The 20,091-nt window shown below is 37.5% G+C and overlaps 1 protein-coding gene across 6 annotated transcripts in view; it reads left to right on the top strand.

Moving 5' to 3' along the window:
* The window catches only part of SNX14 (sorting nexin 14), a 79,105-nt gene that overhangs the window by 5,976 nt on the left and 53,038 nt on the right, over nucleotides 1–20,091 (top strand). For 4 of the 6 annotated variants that reach the window (XM_066254221.1, XM_066254220.1, XM_066254224.1 and 1 more), the window contains exons 2-7: nucleotides 4,019–4,139; nucleotides 6,482–6,558; nucleotides 6,640–6,718; nucleotides 9,343–9,386; nucleotides 12,327–12,414; nucleotides 18,287–18,371. In XM_066254221.1, the coding sequence (XP_066110318.1) occupies nucleotides 4,019–4,139; nucleotides 6,482–6,558; nucleotides 6,640–6,718; nucleotides 9,343–9,386; nucleotides 12,327–12,414; nucleotides 18,287–18,371 (494 nt within the window). The remainder of the gene's footprint in view (nucleotides 1–4,018; nucleotides 4,140–6,481; nucleotides 6,559–6,639; nucleotides 6,719–9,342; nucleotides 9,387–12,326; nucleotides 12,415–18,286; nucleotides 18,372–20,091) is intronic. The other 2 variants (XM_066254225.1, XM_066254222.1) reach the window with 1 other exon arrangement.

The following is a 20,091-nucleotide window of genomic DNA, read 5'->3' as shown; positions in this document are numbered from 1 at the left end:
GGATCCATCCGGCATGCCCACCAGGGGGCGATGCTCTGCCCTCTGGGGTGTCGCTCTGTTGAGACCAGAGCCATTCTAGCGCCTGAGGCAGAGGCCATAGAGCCATCCTTAGTGCCCGGGCCAACTTTGCTCCAATGGAGCCTTGGCAGTAGGAGGGGAAGAGAGATGCAAACAGGAAGGAGAGGGGGAGGGGTGGAGAAGCAGATGGGCGCCTCTCTTGTGTGCCCTGACCGGGAATTGAACCCGGGACTCCTGCACACCAGGCCGACGCTCTACCACTGAGCCAACTGGCCAGGGCTCATTATTACTTTTTAAATTGCCACAACTGGCTTATGTACTCTAAACTTAGTGTGTAACAGGCTTTTAGTACGTTATATATTTGTCACCATAACAGCCCTATGAATTAGGTAATATTAACCCATTTTATAGAGGATCAAACAAGTATCAGAAAGGTTAAGTGGTACTTGATGCTGGTTGTTAGCTGTGATCTTAGCTCATATATATATATATATATATAGAGAGAGAGAGAGAGAGAGAGAGAGAGGGGGGGGGGGACCTCAACAATAAACAGTCCAAACAGTCCAATTAAAAAATGGGGAGACGACCCAAACAGATACTTCTCTCATGAAGACATGCAAATAGCAAACAGATATATGAAAAGATGTTCATCTTCGCTAGCTATTAGAGAAATGCAAATCAAAACTACAGTGAGATACCACCTCACACCCTATGGCTCTTATGAACAAGACATAATAACAAGTGTTGGAAAGTTTGTAGAGGAAAAAGAATCCTTATTCACTGCTGGTGGGAATGTAAACTGGTACAGCCACTATGAAAAATAGTATGGTAGTTCCTCAAAAAATTAAGACTAGAGTTACCATATTACTCAGCAATCCCTCTACTGGGTATCTACCCAAAAAACTTAAAAACATTTGTATGAATAGGCACATGTATCCCCATGTTCATCGCAGCATAATTCATGGTGGCCAAGACATGGAAACAACTAAAGTGTCCCTGGATAGAGGATTGGATAAAAAGATGTGGTACGTATATACAGTGGAATACTACTCACCCATCAGAAATGATAATAGATTGCCATTTGTGACAACATGGATGGTCCTTGAGAACGTGATATTGAGTGAAATAAGTAAATCAGAAAAAGCTAAGAACTAGATGATTTCACACATAGGTGGGATATAAAAATGAGACTCATGGACTTAGATAAAAGTGAATTAGAAACAAGGGAGAGGAGTACAGGATGGGAGGGGAGTAACGAGGCATAAATATATGGATGATGGGCATACAATGCAATACAATGAATAGTCCACCTGTTATGGAGATGTATACCTGAAATCTATGTGTTCCTATGGACCAATGTCACCCCATTAAATTTAATTTCTAAATTAAAAAAAAAAATAAAAGAGTCTTTAAAATTTGAAAAAAAAAACCCTCATAGACATGGACAACAGTATGGTGGTTACCATAGCTGCTGCTTCCTTTTTTTTTTTAATCTTGATGCCAAATACGCTGTTTTGGTTAGCATGAGCTTTATATAAAGGAATGGGAAGGAATAGAGTATAAAGGTGAGTTGGGGACCAGATTGAAAGGTACCATAAATATTTAAGGAGTTATCTGACCAGGTGGTGGCACAGTGGATAGAGCATCAACCTGGGACACTGAGGACCCAGGTTCAAAACCCTGAGGTCACTGGCTTGAGTGTGGGGTTGACAGCTTGAGCTTGGGATCACAGACATGATCCCACTGTTGCTGGCAAAGTTGCTGGCTTGCGCAAGGGGCCACTGGCTGGGCTGGACCCCCCAGCAAATGTAGTATGAGAAGCAGTCAATGAACAACTCAAGTGCAGCAATTATGAGTTGATGCTTCTTATCTCTTTCCCTTCCTGTCTGTCTCTGCCTCTGCCTCTGCCTCTGGCTCTCTTTTTCACTAAAAAAAGATTTAAGGAGTTTGTATTTTATTCTTCAGGCAACATTAAGCCATGGTTGTTTTTTGAGTGAGTGGTAACTCGGTTTATGGTTTAAGTGCTGAGTGAGAGCATTTAGTAATAGGTGTGCAGTGGGTGTTTCTTTACTTCCCTTTTTCTGTTCTCTGTGGACTGGCTTCTCTTCTCACTACGTAGTGATCTGTTGACTGAGGAACTGGCACCAAGTTTGTACTTTGTGTTAACTCACAGTTAAACATAATGTGGTAATTGGAATTTGAGCTGTATTGTTGGGAGCTGGTGTTTCATAAAATTGTAGTAACTGAAATTTGTACCTAGCAGAACTGTGTAGTATGAGGGCTGCCTGTATGGAGATACCTTAACATGACTTATGTGATATTATAACATCTGGCTGGCTTCTGCTTGTTTTTTTAAAAAAATTCATCTCAAAGCCACTTCTTATAATTGCTCGGATCTTAGCCCATGTAGTTGTGTTGTTTGAAATCCCCTACCTTGCCTCCAGTCTCTCATTTCTTTATTCACTTTTGTTGTTTTTCTCCTACTCTTAAGTTTTTTTTATAAACATTACTTTCTCTGAAAAAAATTTCTGTCCTTTCGTATTTGAGCTGTGTACTCTGCCTGAGATATTCTCATATCATGTGTACCTTCTCTGTCGTAATACGTATAGAACACATGATCACACGGCATTGTACTCATTTACTTACCTGATACATCTACCTAACAGTGTTCTTCATGCAAGTGGAGACCATGGCACCACTATTTCCTACTCTGTCCCAGAGCCTACTTCTGTATAGAATAAAATAGGCACTCAGTAAAATTTTCAGTAAAAGAATTTTTTAAAAAAGTAAAAAAATAATCAGGATTTTTGGTGGTATGAATACTATAATATTGTTAAAAGGTATTCTGAAAGAATGTAGTATAGGCTAGTTATACATGACAACTTAGGTACCAAACTATGAAATATTGAGAGTTTACACTTCCTTATATTTATTTTTTTAGGCTTCTCCCCATTTTATTTATTTATTTGTAATTTATTTATTTACAGTGATACCTTCAGATATGAACAGACCAACATACGAATTTTTTTTAAGATACAAGCTGCAACTCCCTTCGTATTTTTGTTCGAGATTATGGAAGCTGCCGCTAGTTGGTGCACGGGTCCAGTACGGGCAGTTTGATATACAAGTTGACTGACTTACGAGCTTGGTTACAGAATGAATTAAGTTCGTATCTCAAGGTACCACTGTATTTTTTAAGAGAGAGAGAGCGCGCGCAAGGGACAGACAGACAGGAGGGGAGAGAGATGAGAGGCATCAGTTCATAGTTGCTGCACCTTTATTGTTCATTGGTTGCTTTCATATATGTGCCTTGATCGGGGACCGTGGCTTCAGCTGAGTCAGTGACCCCTTGTTTAAGCCAGCAGCAATCAGGGACTCAAGCCAGCGGACCTTGGGCTTCAAGCCAGTGACCTTTGAGCTCAAGGTAGCAACCATGGGGTCATGTCTATGATCCCACGCTCAAGCTGATGAGCCCTCAATCAAGCTGAATGACCTTGGGGTTTTGAACCTGGGTCCTCAGCATCCCAGGCCAATGCTCTTGTTTTTTAATTATAGTTGACAATACATAAGTTTCAGTTGTACAACATAATGATTAGGTATTTATATACTTTACAAAATATACTTCTTTATACTTTTTGTAAAATTTTTTTCTTTTATTGATTTTAGTGAGAGAGAAAGGGGTGGGGAGAAGACAGGAACATCATCTGTTCCTGTATGTGCCCAAACTGGGGATTGACCCAACAACCTCTGTACTTCAGGATGATGATGCTCTAACCAACTGAGCCATACAGCCAGGGCTCACTTCTTTATACTTTTAAGTGAAATGTTCTTTTGATAGTATGCATTCTGTGATTCTGTTGCTAATTACAGAAAATCATAATTTGAGAAATTGCTTCAGTCTGATACAGTGGTGCTTAATAAATACTTGTTAAATCAGTGAAGGAAGAACTTAATGTTACATTTTTTTTGGTTCTAATAATTATTTTCATTTATTTCTAAGGTATCTTCATATTTTAATGATCTTCTGGTCATTTGTTGCTGGAGTTGTCACGTTCTACTGCTCATTAGGACCTGATTCTCTCTTACCAAATATATTCTTCACAATAAAATACAAACCCAAGGTAAAATTTTATTCTTATTTTGAAAAGTCAGTATTTATGATCCTATGCTGTTTGATATTGAAAACATGTTAAAACAGTGATTACTTTTAAGACTATATCTGCTACTTAATGATAGAAGACATGAAAACATTTTCAAAGTGAAATTTACATATGTGTATATTTTTAAGGTCTACAGGTCTCCTAAGAGGAGTTATAAAGAGAAAACACAAAATTTGCAGAAAGTTGGGATCCACAATTTTAGAGTGTTCTCTAAGTGCATATTAACTATGAAAATAATAAACTGCAACAGAAGTTCCCAAAGTTGATTGTACAGTAGATCTGCTTGGGGAATCTTTAAAAATAAAGACTCCTGGGACTGGCCCTGGCCGGTTGGCTCAGTGGTAGAGCGTCGGCCTGGTGTGTAGAAGTCCCGGGTTCGATTCCCGGCCAGGGCACACAGGAGAAGCGCCTATCTGCTTCTCCACCCCTCCCCCTCTCCTTCCTTTCTGTCTCTCTCTTCCCCTCCCACAGCCGAGGTTCCACTGGAGCAAAGATGGCCCGGGCACTGAGGATGGCTCCTTGGCCTCTGCCCCAGGCGCTAGAGTGGCTCTGGTCACAACAGAGCGACGCCCCAGAGGGGCAGAGCATCACCCCCTGGTGGGCGTGCTGGGTGGATCCCGGTCGGGCGCATGCGGGAGTCTGTCTGTCTCTCCCCGTTTCCAGCTTCAGAAAAATCCCCCCCCAAAAAAGATTCCTGGGACTTACAGATTTTGATCGAACAGTTTTATAATAACCTTGTAATCAGTACTTGTTAAAAAAAATGCTTTTCAGGTGAATCTGAGGCACAGGCACTGTTAGGGTACTTTGGGTTAAATTAACCCCATTAGCCTGACCTGTGGTGGCGCAGTGGATAAAGCCTCGACCTGGAACGCTGAGGTCGCCGGTTCAAAACCCTGGGCTTGCCTGGTCAAGGCACATATAGGAGTTGATGCTTCCTGTTCCTCCCTCCCCCCCTCCTCTCTCTCTCACTCTCTCTCCTCTCTAAAAAAAAAAAAAAAATTAATTAATAAAAAAAACCCCCATTAATTTCCTAAATGTCTATTTGTTCCATAGAAACAAACAAGTAATTAGGCAGACCCTTGCTGGATGCTCAGTTATTAGAGCATCATCCCAAAGCTCAGAGGTTGCTGGTTCAATCCCCAGTCAGGGCACATACAGGAATGGATTGATGTTCTTGTCTTTCTTTATTGTTCTCTCTCTTCCTCTTTCTCTAAAATCAGTAAACTACACATTAAAAAAAATAATTAGGCAGTTTGCTTAACCAAAATAATGTGTATTTCTGAATTTTGATAAAGATGATAGTATATTGAATCTATCTCTGGTAGGCAAAGTCCCTAGTGTATAGATCAGGATTTAGTGGGATATCTTGAAGTCTCACTTGATAACTCTTCAGCTTGATGCAGTCTCTCATCTTAGGTTTGTGGTATTGGTATTTCTACTCAAAAGAGACAGGGCTGAAAGTGGTGCTCTGTAACCTTACTAGTTATCTTCTATCTTCTCCCTCCCTGAATTCAAGGTATTGGAGAAACACAAAATAGTTTTTTCTTACACTTTTGTAGTAAAGTATTATTTTCAAATATAGATTTATTTTTACTTTTATTTTTTATATGCGAGAGCATAACATTTGACTTAAAATTTCTTTTAAAGATTTTATTTATTCATTTTGGAGGGGGGGTGGAGAGAGAGAGATAGAAAGAGAAAGGATGGGAGGAGCAGGAAGCATCAACTCCCATATGTGACTTGATCAGGCAAGCTCAGGGTTTTTTGTTTTTCTTTTAAACTTTATTTATTCATTTTACAGAGGAGAGAGAGAAAGAGAGAGAGAGAGAGAAAGAGAGAGAGAAGGGAGGAGCAGGAAGCATCAACTCCCATATGTGCCTTGACCAGGCAAGCCCAGGGTTTTGAACCAGCGACCTCAGCATTCCAGGTCGAAGCTTTATCTACTGCGCCACCACAGGTCAGGCAAGCTCAGGGTTTTGAACTGGCGACCTCAGTATTACAGTTTGATGCTTTATTCACTGTGCCACTGCAGGTCAGGCTTGACTTGAATTGTAACCTTGGAAATTTGGCTTAGGTTTTATAAATATAAAGCATTTCATCTGGTGTTTTTTCACTGTTATGTGTTTAGTTTAGCTAGTAGTATTTATTACAAAGAATGATTTTAGTGTTAAAGCAGACAATAATAAAAAAGTCCTCTGAATTCAGACATTGATTAACAAGCTTTGGAAAGATTAATTCTTGGTAAAGACGATATGTAAAGAAAAATGTTCACCCTCCCCTTCTCCAATTTTTATTTTTCTTAGCAGTTAGAACTTCAAGAATTATTTCCTCAAGGTCGTAGCTGTGCTGTTTGTGGTAAAGTGAAATGTAAACGACATAGGTAAGTTAAACATTTTTGATTTGTTGATTCTTTCAATTACATTTTGGATTTCAAGCAATTTAATTGTATGATTTTCGTTAGGCCTTCCTTGCTACTTGAAAACTACCAGCCATGGCTAGACATGAAAATTTCTTCCAAGGTTGACGCATCTCTCTCAGAGGTAACTGATTTAATTAACATTGCCAAAGATACTCAAGCAGAAACTCTTAAATACCTGTGGAAAATTTAACTATGGAGCATTTTAATATATGCTGCCTAATTGGTTCTTGACTAGGTAGTTGATTATTATGAAATATATGACTTGTGTAATAAGCTAAAAATGTTTTTGGATCCTGTAATGCTGTTGGCTGAGGCCAGGCAGGTTTACATTGGATTCCAGCAGACGGCAGGGAAACTGCAGAGCCAGAAAGTGAAGGGCCATTCCTGTTTAACAGTCTCACAAATGGTGCACGAGCAAACGGGCAGGGGAAAACCTCTTCTCAGGGCACCAAGCGAACAAATGGCAAAGCATGGCCCCTCACAGTGGCGGGTAGGCAATCCGCAATCCATCTGCCCTGAGTTAAAGCACTCTTAGCCTTACATAGGCTATGGCGCTGCCCTGTGCATACGTGCTAATCAGGCAGAGTACAAGCGAGCAAGCCGGACACTGCTGTTTCCTCAACGGATCTTGTTTAATTTAAATGGACATTTTAGCCAAAGAAAGTACTGTTTTACCTAATATTGCTTAGCTCTTATAAAAACAGTCATTTTTATGATAGGGCAGTAGAAATAACCAATTGTAATTTCAAAAGGCGGGACCTGAGCCACAGGGAGCAATATACATATCTCTTACTGAATTATGACCCCACTTTTGACAGTGAGGGTGGAGCAGAGAATAGGATGCTTGTAAGGAGGGAGACTGTTTCTGCATAAGGTAGGAATAGAAAGCATGTTTTCTTATCTTTGTTTCCTTTACATTTTATATGTTCCTTTCTAGTAACATCTTATGTATTTTAGTTGTTTCTTTTAGAGACTTGTCTTCTCCATTGAACTGAGGAAGTAGTCAAATCTTTGAAGGCAGGCACTGGAGTCTCATTTGTTCTCAGTGCTAAATGCAGGGCCAGATAACATTGTTGGTAGCTAATATATATGCGTTGAATTAAATTGAATTGTAATTAGTTGGAGAATAGAGTTAGACATCTGAATCTTGCCTAATTATCCTTTTTCCCAGTTTGTATCTTTATGTGGCTGAAAGTATGCTGTATAAATAAATGCCAAACTCCTGGCATTTTTCTTTTTTGTTTCTTTTATGTTTTTAAAAAAAATAAATTTATTGGATGACATAGGTTAATAAAATTATATAGGTTTCAGATATACAATTTTATAATAGATCACCTGTATATTACATTGTGTGTTCACCACCCAAAGTCAAACTTATTTCGTCACCATCAATTTGACACTCTTTATCCTTTTCTACCTCTCTCATCCCCCTTTCCTTCTGATAGCCACCATACTATTGTCTTTGTCTATGAGTTTTTTTATTTGTTCATTTGCTTTAGTTTTATATTCCACATAAGAGTAAAATCATATGGTTCTTGATATTTTCTATTATAAGGTCTTTTTCATCCTCAGGATTCTCTGATTTAAGATTAGCCACATGTAGCTATTAATAAACACTTGAAATGTATTGATATGTACTGTACATGTAAATATATATTCTGGATTCTGAGGACTTAGTAAGGAAAAAAGGATATAAAATATACTATTAAATATTCATAACATTGAAATGATAGTATTTTGGATATATTGGTTTAAATAAAATATATCATTAATTTAATCTATTTTGTGTTTTAAAAATAGCTATTACAAGATTTTTTTTTTTTTTTTTACAGAGAGAGGGATAGATAGGGACAGACAGACAGGAATGGAGAGAGATGAGAAGCATCAATCATTAGTTTTTTGTTGGGACACCTTAGTTTTTCATTGATTGCTTTCTCACATGTGCCTTGACCGTGGGGCTACAGCAGACCAAGTAACCCCTTGCTTGAGCCAGTGACCTTTCTTTCTTTCTCTCTCTCTCTCTCGTAGTTTTATCACTTACTTTGTTTACTGATTGCTTCTCATACGTGCCTTGACTGGGGGGCTCCATCCTAGCCAGTGACCCCTTGCTCAGTGACCTTGGACTCAAACCAGTGACCTTGGGCTTCAAGCCAGCGACCTTTGAGCTCAAGCCAGCAACCATGGGATCATGTCTATGATATCATGCCCAAGCTGGCGACCCATGCTCAAGCTGGTGAGCCTGAGCTCAAGCTGGCAACCTTGGGGTTTTGAACCTGGGTCCTTCGTGTCCCAGGTTGATGCTCTATCCACTGTGCCACCACTACCCGTCAGGTGAAGCCTTATCTAGTTTTTTCTTCATTTTATTCTGGGAATACTGACATACAGAGAGAGTTAAGGATACAAAAGACTAGCTTATTATTTTCCTTCTTTCCATAGAACTTCTTTTGTTTGTTGACACTTCCGAAGCAGGAGCAATTTAAAGTTTTTCTTTTTAATGGGAATATTTAGAAATGTGTATGTGATTCTAATAGTAATTTTTCTTTTTTATTGAGTTTTATGGTTTTCAAAATGTGTTCTCTTTGATCATCACAACTACCATGTAAGGTTGACATATGCATTTTGTCATGAATATGTTAATATTTGGGTTAATAAAATTTGTTCTCAATAATATATATTACTTAGTAGTATTTTATTTTCCCAGAATTAGTTATTAATTTTTTTTTTAAAAATATAATTTTTATGCAGGTTCTTGAATTAGTGTTGGAGAACTTTGTTTATCCGTGGTACAGGTATGTACTTTCTATAAAGCCTTTTTCCTTTGGTATAGTGGATACCATTAAGTGAAATGTGCTAATGATGTGTTTTAGTGTAGGCTAAGATTTCTCGACTTTGGCACAATAGAAATTTTAGGCCAAGAAGTTCTTCCTTGTGGGGTTTTTGTACTATGCACTAAAGGATAGTTTGCAGTACCCCTGGCAGTTCCCCACTAGATAATAGTAGCAGCCCCTCTTTCTCCTAATTGTGACCACCAGAAATATCTTTAGAGATTGCTAAATGTTAGCTGGGAGGAGTAATTGGCCCCAGTTAATAACCACTGATGTAGTCAATCAATAGTTTAGTGAAAGTGGAAGAAGACCTAGGCTGCTTTTTGAAAGAAAAGTAATTTGTAGAATTTTTTATGATTCCTAAATACAATGAATGATTTGTTATTTTGTATGTACTTTTTATATTTGAAATAATTGTACATTTAGAAGACAAAGACATTCCGATGTTTCATTAAATTAAAAGATAATTTTAAGAGACTCCTAGAATAGTAAGAGGTTTTTTTTCAAACTAACTTTATTTTTTGTATTTGCTGTGGATATACAAATGCCCTATCCTTTACAGAATATAGAAAATATGCTAGATCTAAAAAAATATAGTTTGAAAATTATAAATTCAAGTTATAAAATTTAAATACTTGTTTTATTACATAAGTATCATATAGTTATTTACAGTATTTGAACGCTTATACCTCTGTGACTTGTAATATTTAATGATGTCTATGCAAATATTATATTGACAGTATATTTTGAATTTTCTAATTAAAAAATGCTAGTAGTTGAATTAGTGTTTTAAAACAAATTTAATATTTAGTTTCTCATATTTTCCTGAAAAGCTATGTAAATTAATTTTTTATGTCGGATTCTGTCTTAACTATGGGATATTTGCCGTTAAAGTAAAGATAATGTGAGAGGCTTTTTGTAAAATAATTCCTGTTATTAAGACTTTCTCCCCCCCCCCACACCCTACGTTATGGTTCCTCAGACATAAAATCTACCTGTATTTCTAAATGTTAAAGTATGTATTTTTTCCTTAGTGTAGCTTGATGCTGTAATATTATCTTTCCAGAGGTTAAAAGTGGGAAGTATGGTTGGTAAAAATTTCTTCCTTATGTACCGAGTAACTTAACAGCGCCATCTTCAAGTTCAGGGTATCACCACTATACATACTCTTCTTTCTTTCTTTGGTTAGGGAAGTATCTTTTTTTTTTTTTTTTTTTTTTTCATTTTTCTGAAGCTGGAAACAGGGAGAGACAGTCAGACAGACTCCCGCATGCGCCCCACCGGGATCCACCCGGCACGCCCACCAGGGGCGGTGCTCTGCCCCCCAGGGGGCGATGCTCTGCCCATCCTGGGAGTCGCCATATTGCGACCAGAGCCACTCTAGCGCCTGAGGCAGAGGCCACAGAGCCATGCCCAGCGCCCGGGCCATCTTTGCTCCAATGGAGCCTTGGCTGTGGGAGGGGAAGAGAGAGACAGTGAGGAAAGCGCAGCGGAGGGGTGGAGAAGCAAATGGGCGCTTCTCCTATGTGCCCTGGCCGGGAATCGAACCCGGGTCATCCGCACGCTAGGCCGACGCTCTACCGCTGAGCCAACCGGCCAGGGCGGTTAGGGAAGTATCTTAATATTTCTAGGGACTTAAAGATTTAAGGAAAATGAAAAATAAGCTCCTCAGAAGAAGGGTGTCAAAAATTTTTGTTTACAAATGTTTAAATTTCAGGCCCTGGCCGGTTGGCTCAATGGTAGAGTGTCAGCCTAGTGTGTGGAAGTCCTGGGTTTGATTCCCAGCCAGGGCATATAGGAGAAGCGCCCATCTGCTTCTCCACCCTTCCCTCTCCTTTCTTTTCTCTAGCTCTCTCTTTCCTTTCCGTAGCCAAGGCTCCAATGGAGCAAAATTGGCCCAGGCTCTGAGGATGGCTCCGTGGCCTCGGTCTTAGGCGCTAGAATGGCTCCAGTTGCAATGGAGAATCGCCCCCTAGTGGGCATGCTGGGTGGATCCCAGTCGTGTGCATGCGGGACTCTGTCTCTCTGCCTCCCTGCTTCTCACTTGAGGAAAAAAAAAGTGTGAATTTCAGTTTCTTCTTTTCAAATAAAACATTTAATTTTTAAATTTGGAATTAGTTTATTATTATTAGTCTTTATATTTTTTAAACTAATTTAAAATTATATATAAATTTAATTCTATTGCTTCTCCATAAGTATTCCTTATTTTGTTTGTTACAAATTTCTTTGATGATGCTTCGAAAATGATCTTAGTATTGTAAAAATATTACTACAAAAATATGCCTAAGTACATATGGATGTCTACAGTGAAATATCTATTGTAGTTTGGTTAGTAGTGATTGTCTTGGTACTAGAATTAGGGGAGATATTTATTTTCTTCTCTGTATGTTTATTTATTTTTTTAAGTGAGAAGAAGGGCGATAGTGAGGCAGACTTCCGTGTGTACCCCACGACCGGGATCTACCCGGCAGCCCACTCTGGCCAGAGGAAGTGCGAGTATTTTTAGTACCTGAGGCTGATGCATTTGGACCAACCTAGCCATCCTCAGTGCCCACGGCCAGGCTTGAACCAATCTCAAGCCACTGGCTTTGGGAAGGGAAGAGAGAAAGATGGGAGAGAGGGAAAGGGAGAGAAGCAGATGGTAGCTTCTCCTGTGTGCCCTGACCAGGAATCAAACACAAGACGTCCATATGCCTGGCTGATGCTCTCTCCACTAAGCCACTGGCCAGGCCCTGTGTTTGTCTTTTATTCTGTAATGTAATGCATTATTTGTTAAGAAATAAAAGAAAAATAACATAAGTCAATGGAAAAAAACAAGAAGCTATAGATTTTCCTTGATTTCTGTAAAGTAAAGCTCTGTATTTCTCTGAACTGCTAAATGCTTGTTTTTCTCCTCAATTGAAGGGATGTAACAGATGATGAGTCCTTTGTTGATGAATTGAGGATTACATTACGGTTTTTTGCATCTGTCGTAATTCGAAGGATTCACAAGGTATATGTTTATAATGAAAAATTTGGAAATTTGAGGCTTTATGATTACTAATGAGAGTTTTAAAAATCTTATATTTACTTTACCCTATAATGTATATATTTTTTTCACTTTTTTAAAAATAAAAGATGAATGGATTACTTGATTCATTGATCAGTTTTACTTTAATAGTTGGATATCTTGGTTTGTGGCAATTAGAAATGAAAAGACAACTACAGGAGAAACAGTCATGTTTCAGTCTGATGAATTTACAGTGTAAATCGTAATAATTATGATCTACTTTTTAAAAATGTGTTTGCTCCATATTTTGTGTATGTGGGTCTTTGCCTACAGATATTCTTTTAATGTGTTGGCTGTAGACACCCATACTTGCATACTGTCTTGTCCATTCAATAGAATTGATCATATTGACAATAATTGGTATATAATATCTTTGCCATTAATAAATAAAGATAAATCTTGTTAAATGTTGCTACACATATTCAAGAATGAACAATACAGTCAACTGTTGTAGAAAAGATATGCAGCCCTGGCTGGGTGGTTCAGTGGATAAAGCCTCTCCTGGTGCCCTGAGGTTGCAGGTTTGATCACTGGTCAGTGCAGGTGCAGGAAGCAGTCAGTGAGAGTGCACAACTAATGGAACAACTAAGTATAACTTTAAGTTGATGCTTCTTTCTCTCTCTCTCCCTTCCTCTCTCTCTCTTTCTTCCCTTCCTCTCTTCCTCTCCCTTCCTCTCTCTCTTTCTCTCTCAAATCAAGGGGGAAAAAAGATTTACTCTCTTAAAAAAATATGCAAAAAATATGAATAAGAAAAATATAAAGTGGCCAGTGAATATTTGAAACTATTGTCCTATCAATAAATATAGTTTTTAAAATAAAATAGCATACTTTTTTGCCTATCAGATTCAGAAAGACAAAAAGAGTGATAATATCTAGTTAGTAATGATGATTGTGGGGAACCAGGCAAAACAAGTATGAATCAAGTTGGTATAATTCTTATGCTGGAAGGCAGTTTGGAAATCTTTATTAAAAGATTTAAAAATATTTATACTCCAAAATTTAATTCCATTGTTTAATAATATATTTTAAAGAAATAATCAGAGTTTAACATGTATGTCATGAATTCATTTCAGTATAATGAAAACATTTTATTTAATGATAATATTGGTTAATTAGTATAGTACATGCCAATTATAGAATCCTCTCCAGCTATGAAAAATCATTTCGTAGAATAGAAATTTATTTCCATGGGAAATTATCTTATATAGTCAAGTGGAAAGGGCAGAAAATAACATGTGGCATTAAATTTTAAAAATTTTATGTGTAGAGTATGTTTTTTAAAGCTGGAGACAATGAAACAAGGAAGGGCTTTAGGGTAGAAGCAGCAGGAGAGCCTGTGGGGGGGCTTTGGCCCACTGGAAAGTCAGAGAAAAGGGGGCTTTGGAGACACAATTGGGGTTAGCCAGGGAGGAGCTGCAGCTGCCCATTGTTCCTAGTTGCAAGTTTCCTGGGGACCCCTTAGAGTAGGAGATGCATGCCTGAGAGGGAAGAAAGGTGTGGCGTGCTCCAGGGACGGAGAAGTGCATTCTACATGCGGCATTTTTCTGTTTTGAAAACAAGGCTCACATTATTAAAGCTTGTTAATATGTATATTAAGGTCCTCTGTATCTTTATTACTGTTAACTCTTGTTATAGTGGTGAGTTGATGCTGATATTTGCTTCTATTCATGAATTTCTGTTCACTATTTTTTTTGCATTAAGCATTTGCCATTTTTATAAACAGAAAAAAAGTTGATCAATAATAATTATACTGTAAAAAGCCATTAATTATACCACTTAAATAAAGATTCTGAGGCACTTATCTCATAGTAGACTAAGCAGAATAAAATATTTGGTAAGAAGTTGGTTGATGATAAGCCATTTAATTTATAACTTAGAATAAGTCAGTAAAATTAATTGATCAAAAAGCTGACTCATTATGGTCAATTCTCCTATAGATAGTAATAGAAAAATTCTATGTTAGGCCTGGAGATAGCTGGTGATTTTAAAATCACAACACCTACTTGGAGTATGCTATATGTATTTTATTTTTTTGGTAACAGTTTTATTGAGATATACTTTATAGGCCTTACAATTCACTTATTTAAGGTGTACAACTCAGTTGATTTTAGAATATTCCTAGAGTTAATGCACTCATCACCACAATTAATTTTAGAGCATTTTTATCACCAGTAAACAGACCTTGTACCCGTTAGCTATAAACGTTGTTCCCCCTTCCGGTTAGCCAGCCACTAGTCTGTTTCCTGTTTCTGTAGATTTGCCCATTCTGGACTGTTTAACTTAGCATAATGTTTTTAAGGTTTATTAATGTTGTCTGTCATGTTATAGCATGGTAGCATGTATCTGTACATCACTCTTTTTAAGGTCTGAATAATATTTCAGTGTATGAGTATGCCACATTTTGTTTATTCATCCTTCAGTTGGACTTTTGGATTGTTTTCACTTCTTGGCTGTTATGAATAATGGTACCAGGGCATTTGTGTACAAATTTTTCTTTTTTTCTTTTTTATTTATTTTTTGTATTTTTCTGAAGTTGGGAACAGGGAGGCAGTCAGACAGACTCCTGCATGCACCTGACCGGGATCCACCTGGCATGCCCACCAGGGGGCGATGCTCTGCCCATCTGAGGCATTGCTCTGTTGCGACCAGAGGCATTCTAGTGCCTGAGGCAGAGGCCATGGAGCCATCCTCAGCGCCCAGGCCTGCTTTGCTCCAATGGAGCCTCGGCTGCAGGAGGGAAAGAGACAGAGAGGAAGGAGAGGGGGAGGGGTGGAGAAGCAGATGAGCGCTTCTCCTGTGTGCCCTGGCCGGGAATCGAACCTGGGACTCCTGCACGCCAGGCCAACGCTCTACCACTGAGCCAACTGGCCAGGGCCTACATATTTTTCTTGGTAGTGGGAAGATACATGTTTTTATTTGTCTTGGCTGTGTACCTAGGATCATAATTGTTAGGTCAGATGGTTTCACTTTTTGAGGAACTGCTAGATCACTTTCCAAAGCACCATTTTACAATCCCACCAGTGTTTAAGGGCTCTGATTTTTCCACATCCATGCCAGAACTAGTTGTTATCTCACTTTTTTTTTTTAAGTGAGAGAGACAGGGACAGACAGCAGACAGACAGGAAGGAAGAGAGATAAGTATCAACTCGAAGTTGTAGCACTTTAGTTCATTGGTTGCTTCTCTTACATGCCTTGACCAGGGGTGGAGCTCCAGCCGAGCCAGTGACCCCTTGCTCAAGTCGGTGACCATGGGGTCATGTGGATGATCCCACACTCAAGCTGGTGACCCTATGCTAAAACTGGTGAGCCTGCGCTTAAGCCAGTGACCTCAGGGCTTATTTTATTCTGCTTAGTCTACTATGAGATAAGTGCCTCAGAATCTTTATTTAAGTGGTATAATTAATGGCTTTTTATAGTATAATTATTATTGATCAACTTTTTTTCTGTTTATAAAAATGGCAAATGATCTGGGGACCTCAGCATTCCAGGTTGATGTTTTATCCATGTGCCATCACCAGTCAGGCAATCATTTGCCCATTTTTAACTGAATTGTCTTTTTATTATTGCATTATTAAGTTCACTGTGTATTTTGGATATAAGTCAATTATCAGATATGATTTGCAATATTTTCCGTGTTATCTTATATATTTTATTTTATCTGTATCACTATTCTGAGAGATACCTATTTTATAAAAATTTAGTAACTTTGTCAAAGTGTCAGAGGTAGTTAATGGGCAAAACATTAGGCCTGGACCATCTTATTACTAGTACAGTGTTCTAACCCCATAGCATTGCCTGAATAATGTAAGTTGGCAGTTTGGAGCTAATAAAAACAAAGAATCATTTAAGGTCCATAGATTTTTTTCTTTTTTAAATTAAAGTTTAGTGAAATACACATTATTTTACCATTTTGATTCTGACCTGAAGTCTTAAAATGGGACTCACTCATATATGATAATTTTCATGAGTATTCTCAGAAGACAAGATTTTATAAAATGTTTGAAACCTAAAAGGTGTTTTTTATTTGATAAATATGAGAATACAATCATTGAGTACCAAGAGGCCAGGGATAAATGAAGAGTAATGTTATTTTGCAGCAAGGCATACTACTAGCAAAAATAACCCCTCACATTGAATGTATATAGCTGAAAGATATATGTAAACTGCTCTGGGTTTTATTAGTAAATTACTAAAAATTGGAAGTTTATGATTCATCATGCTTGCTAAATCTATCAGTCTTGATTTGTTTTCCTTAATATGGAACTTAAAAAGACTTGAAAAGCTAACACAAATCTTAATTCTTTGTGATGCAATTTTCTCATCATGCTTTTGATAAAGGGAAAATATAATATGTTGAGTTTTGTGGTAGAAGATAAGCCTGTCCAATGTCAAAGTCCAATAAACATGCTTTTTGATGATTTATTTCTTTGCAATTTATTATTTTAGATACTTTACTTTTTTTCTTTATGTATGTTCATTTAAGCCCTCAACCCTCTCAGTAACCTACCACAGTCTCTAGTTTCTAGTCTTTATATTGAAAAATGTTTATGGAGAATGATGAAACGTAATGTTATTGTAAAATAGAAGGCTTTTATATATATCTTTTTTTTTTTTTGCAAGAGATTGAGATTGAGAGAGGGAGAGAGGGACAGTTAGGGACAGACAGACAGGAAGGGAGAGAGATGAGAAGCATCAACTCATAGTTATGGCACCTGAGTTGTTCATTGATTTCTTTCTCATAGGTGCCTTGACTGGGAGGCTCCAGCCGAGCCCAGTGATCTCTTGCTCAAGGCAGCGACCTTGGGCTCAAACCAGTGACCTCAGGCTACAAGCCAGTGATCTTTGGGCTCAAGCCAGTGTCCTTTGGGCTCAAACCAGCAACCATGGGGTCGTGTCTATGATCCTGTGCTCAAGCCGGTGAACTTAAGCTCAAGCCGAATGAGCCTGTGCTCAGAGGCTTTCATATATCTTTTTTTTTTTTTTAAGATTTTACGTATTCATTTTGAGAGAGAGAGAGAGAGAGAGAGAGAGAGAGAGAGAGAAGGAGGGAGAAGCAGGAAGCATAAACTCCCATATGTGCCTTGACCAGGCAAGCCCAGGGTTTCAAAGCTCAGGGTTTCAAACTGGCGACCTCAGTGGTCCAGGTCTACGCTTTATCCACTGCACCACCACAGGTCAGGCACTTTCATAAACCTTAAAACCAGAATTTATTTTGTAAGCTGAAGGAAAAAGTTCATTTTCAGGTAACCTTAGTAAACATAAGTTTATATCAAAGGGATAATAAGTTCCTTCAGGTTTTTCCTTGAATGCATTTAAAACACATTGAGTGTCACCTGTGGTGGCACAGTGGATGAAGTGTTGACCTGGAATGCTGAGGTCGCAGGTTCAAAACCCTGGGCTTACCTGGTTAAGGCGCATATGGGAAGCAATTACTATGAGTTGCTGCTTCCTACTCCTTACCCCCACCCAACCACACACCATTTCTCTCTCTCTCTCTCTTCTCTAAAATCAGTAAATAAAATATTAAAAAAAATAATAAAACAAGGCAATGTCATGAATAAAGATATTTTATGAGAAATTTTTAGTATGTAGGGTATGCATGTTAAGATTTTCTTTACTGTGGTAGAAAATTTTCTAAAGTTACAGTTAGTATGATCTAAGAATATAAAATACTTTTTAAATTTTTTGAAAGATTCCAAATGATACCTATAACTTTGAAGACCATATGTTCCAAAAGCTTAAAAAATAGTGTTCTGCCATTATAACTTAGTGATAATTATTTTTAAATGTTTATTTTAATGTTGAATTTTTCTAGGTTGATATTCCATCTATTATAACCAAGAAATTATTAAAAGCAGCAATGAAGCATATAGAAGTGATAGTTAAAGCCAGTCAGAAAGGTAATATAATTTTCTACTATAAAATTTGAGTGATTTTGTTTTTATATACCAACTTTCACCTTAAATATTTTAGTATGAGTACTGATACATTAACTGATACATTCACAAATGCTGTAAGAGTGTTCTTTCAAACTGAAATCTTTCAAAACAGTTAATCGTATAAGTGATTGTGAAAACTCAAGAATTTATAAAAATTAAAATACAGGTAACTTTTAGATATATTGTTGATTACTTTTGTGTTTTTTGAATAATAATAGTCTATTGCCTTCATTACTTTTTCTGAGATGCATTTCACCTCTTTCCCCTTAATGATTTCACAGTTTTGACCTATCCTATGTACTTACTGCCCATCCTGTCTACTGTCTACTGTTAATTTCACAATTCTTGTACATTACCTCCCTACTAAACAAAAGTAAATGACTGCTGTAGAGACTAAACTGTGTATTTAAATCTTTTTCTACCTGGTCAAATATTTTGTTGTCTTTTACTCTGCGTTTTGCTTAAGTCAGGATAACCTATTTGCAGTTTCTCATATGTGTTTTGGCCTTTATACTGTCATGATTTGCACATAGCAAATGATCAATTTTTTTGATTGAATGAATGAAATCTTCATTTAAGACTTTTCTTGCTCTTATATCAAGCTGAAATGTTTCTTTAAAACATATATAGTTATTGATGTTAGAGAGAGATGAAGGGGGAGAGAGAAAAAGACAGAAACATCAATCTGTTTCCCTGTGTGCTCTGACCTGCAATCAAACCAGCAACCTCTGTGCATCTGGACGATGCTCTAACCAACCAAGCTATCTGGCCAGGGCTGAAATGTATCTTTTTTAAAAATTGAATTTAGCTTTGGCTGGATAGCTTGGTTGGTTACAGTGTCATCCCAAAGTGCTAAGGTGGCCAGTTTTATCCCCAGTCAGGACACAAACAGGAACAGATCTGTGTTCCTGTCTGTCTGTCTGTCTCCCTCCCTTCTTTATCTAAAATCAATAAAAAAATCAAAGTGCAAGAAAATTATCAAATCTATTGGGGTGACGTTGGTTAGTAAAATTATATAGGTTTCAGGTATACAATTCTATAATACATCAATCTGTTTATTGTATTATATGTTCATTACCTCATCATCACTTATCCCCTTTTACACTCTTCTATCTCCCCAACCGCCTTTCCCTCTTGTAATCACCATGCTGTTGTTTGTGTCTATGAGTTTTTTTCTTTGTTTAATTCCTTGAAATGTTCCTTTTTAACAATATAGTTTCATGCTATATACTTTGTTCTTTGTCAAACTTATTTCTTTTGAGTTTGTATTTGGTATTCTTTGTCAATGTTTTTCCAATATGTTTTGCAGAATACTATTCTCTGTAAGATGACTATGTAGAACAGGTTTTATGGTCATATTTTCTGTTAATTACTACATAGTGTATTCCCCTTTTGGAAATTTCCAGTAAGTGCTAGTATACCAAAATCTTGGAGTAGTCCTGCAGCAAAAATAATTTTAACTTTGTTTAACCCAGCACATCCCAAACTCATTTGAGCATGAAACCAATTTTTCCTCTGTCATAATTCTCAGTGAATATAATCAGAGTATACTTGAGGAAATTATGTCCTAGGCAGAGTTTAAATTAAAGTAAATTATTAGTTTATTTGTTCTTTGGTATGAAGCATTCCTCAGGAAGAGAAACATTTCAAATTATATATTTAAAATTTTTGTGTGTGTTCA

Source organism: Saccopteryx bilineata, chromosome 1 (genome assembly GCF_036850765.1).
Source record: "Saccopteryx bilineata isolate mSacBil1 chromosome 1, mSacBil1_pri_phased_curated, whole genome shotgun sequence".
NCBI classification, from domain to species: Eukaryota; Metazoa; Chordata; class Mammalia; order Chiroptera; family Emballonuridae; genus Saccopteryx; species Saccopteryx bilineata.
This window is presented reverse-complemented; position numbering and strand designations above follow the sequence as displayed.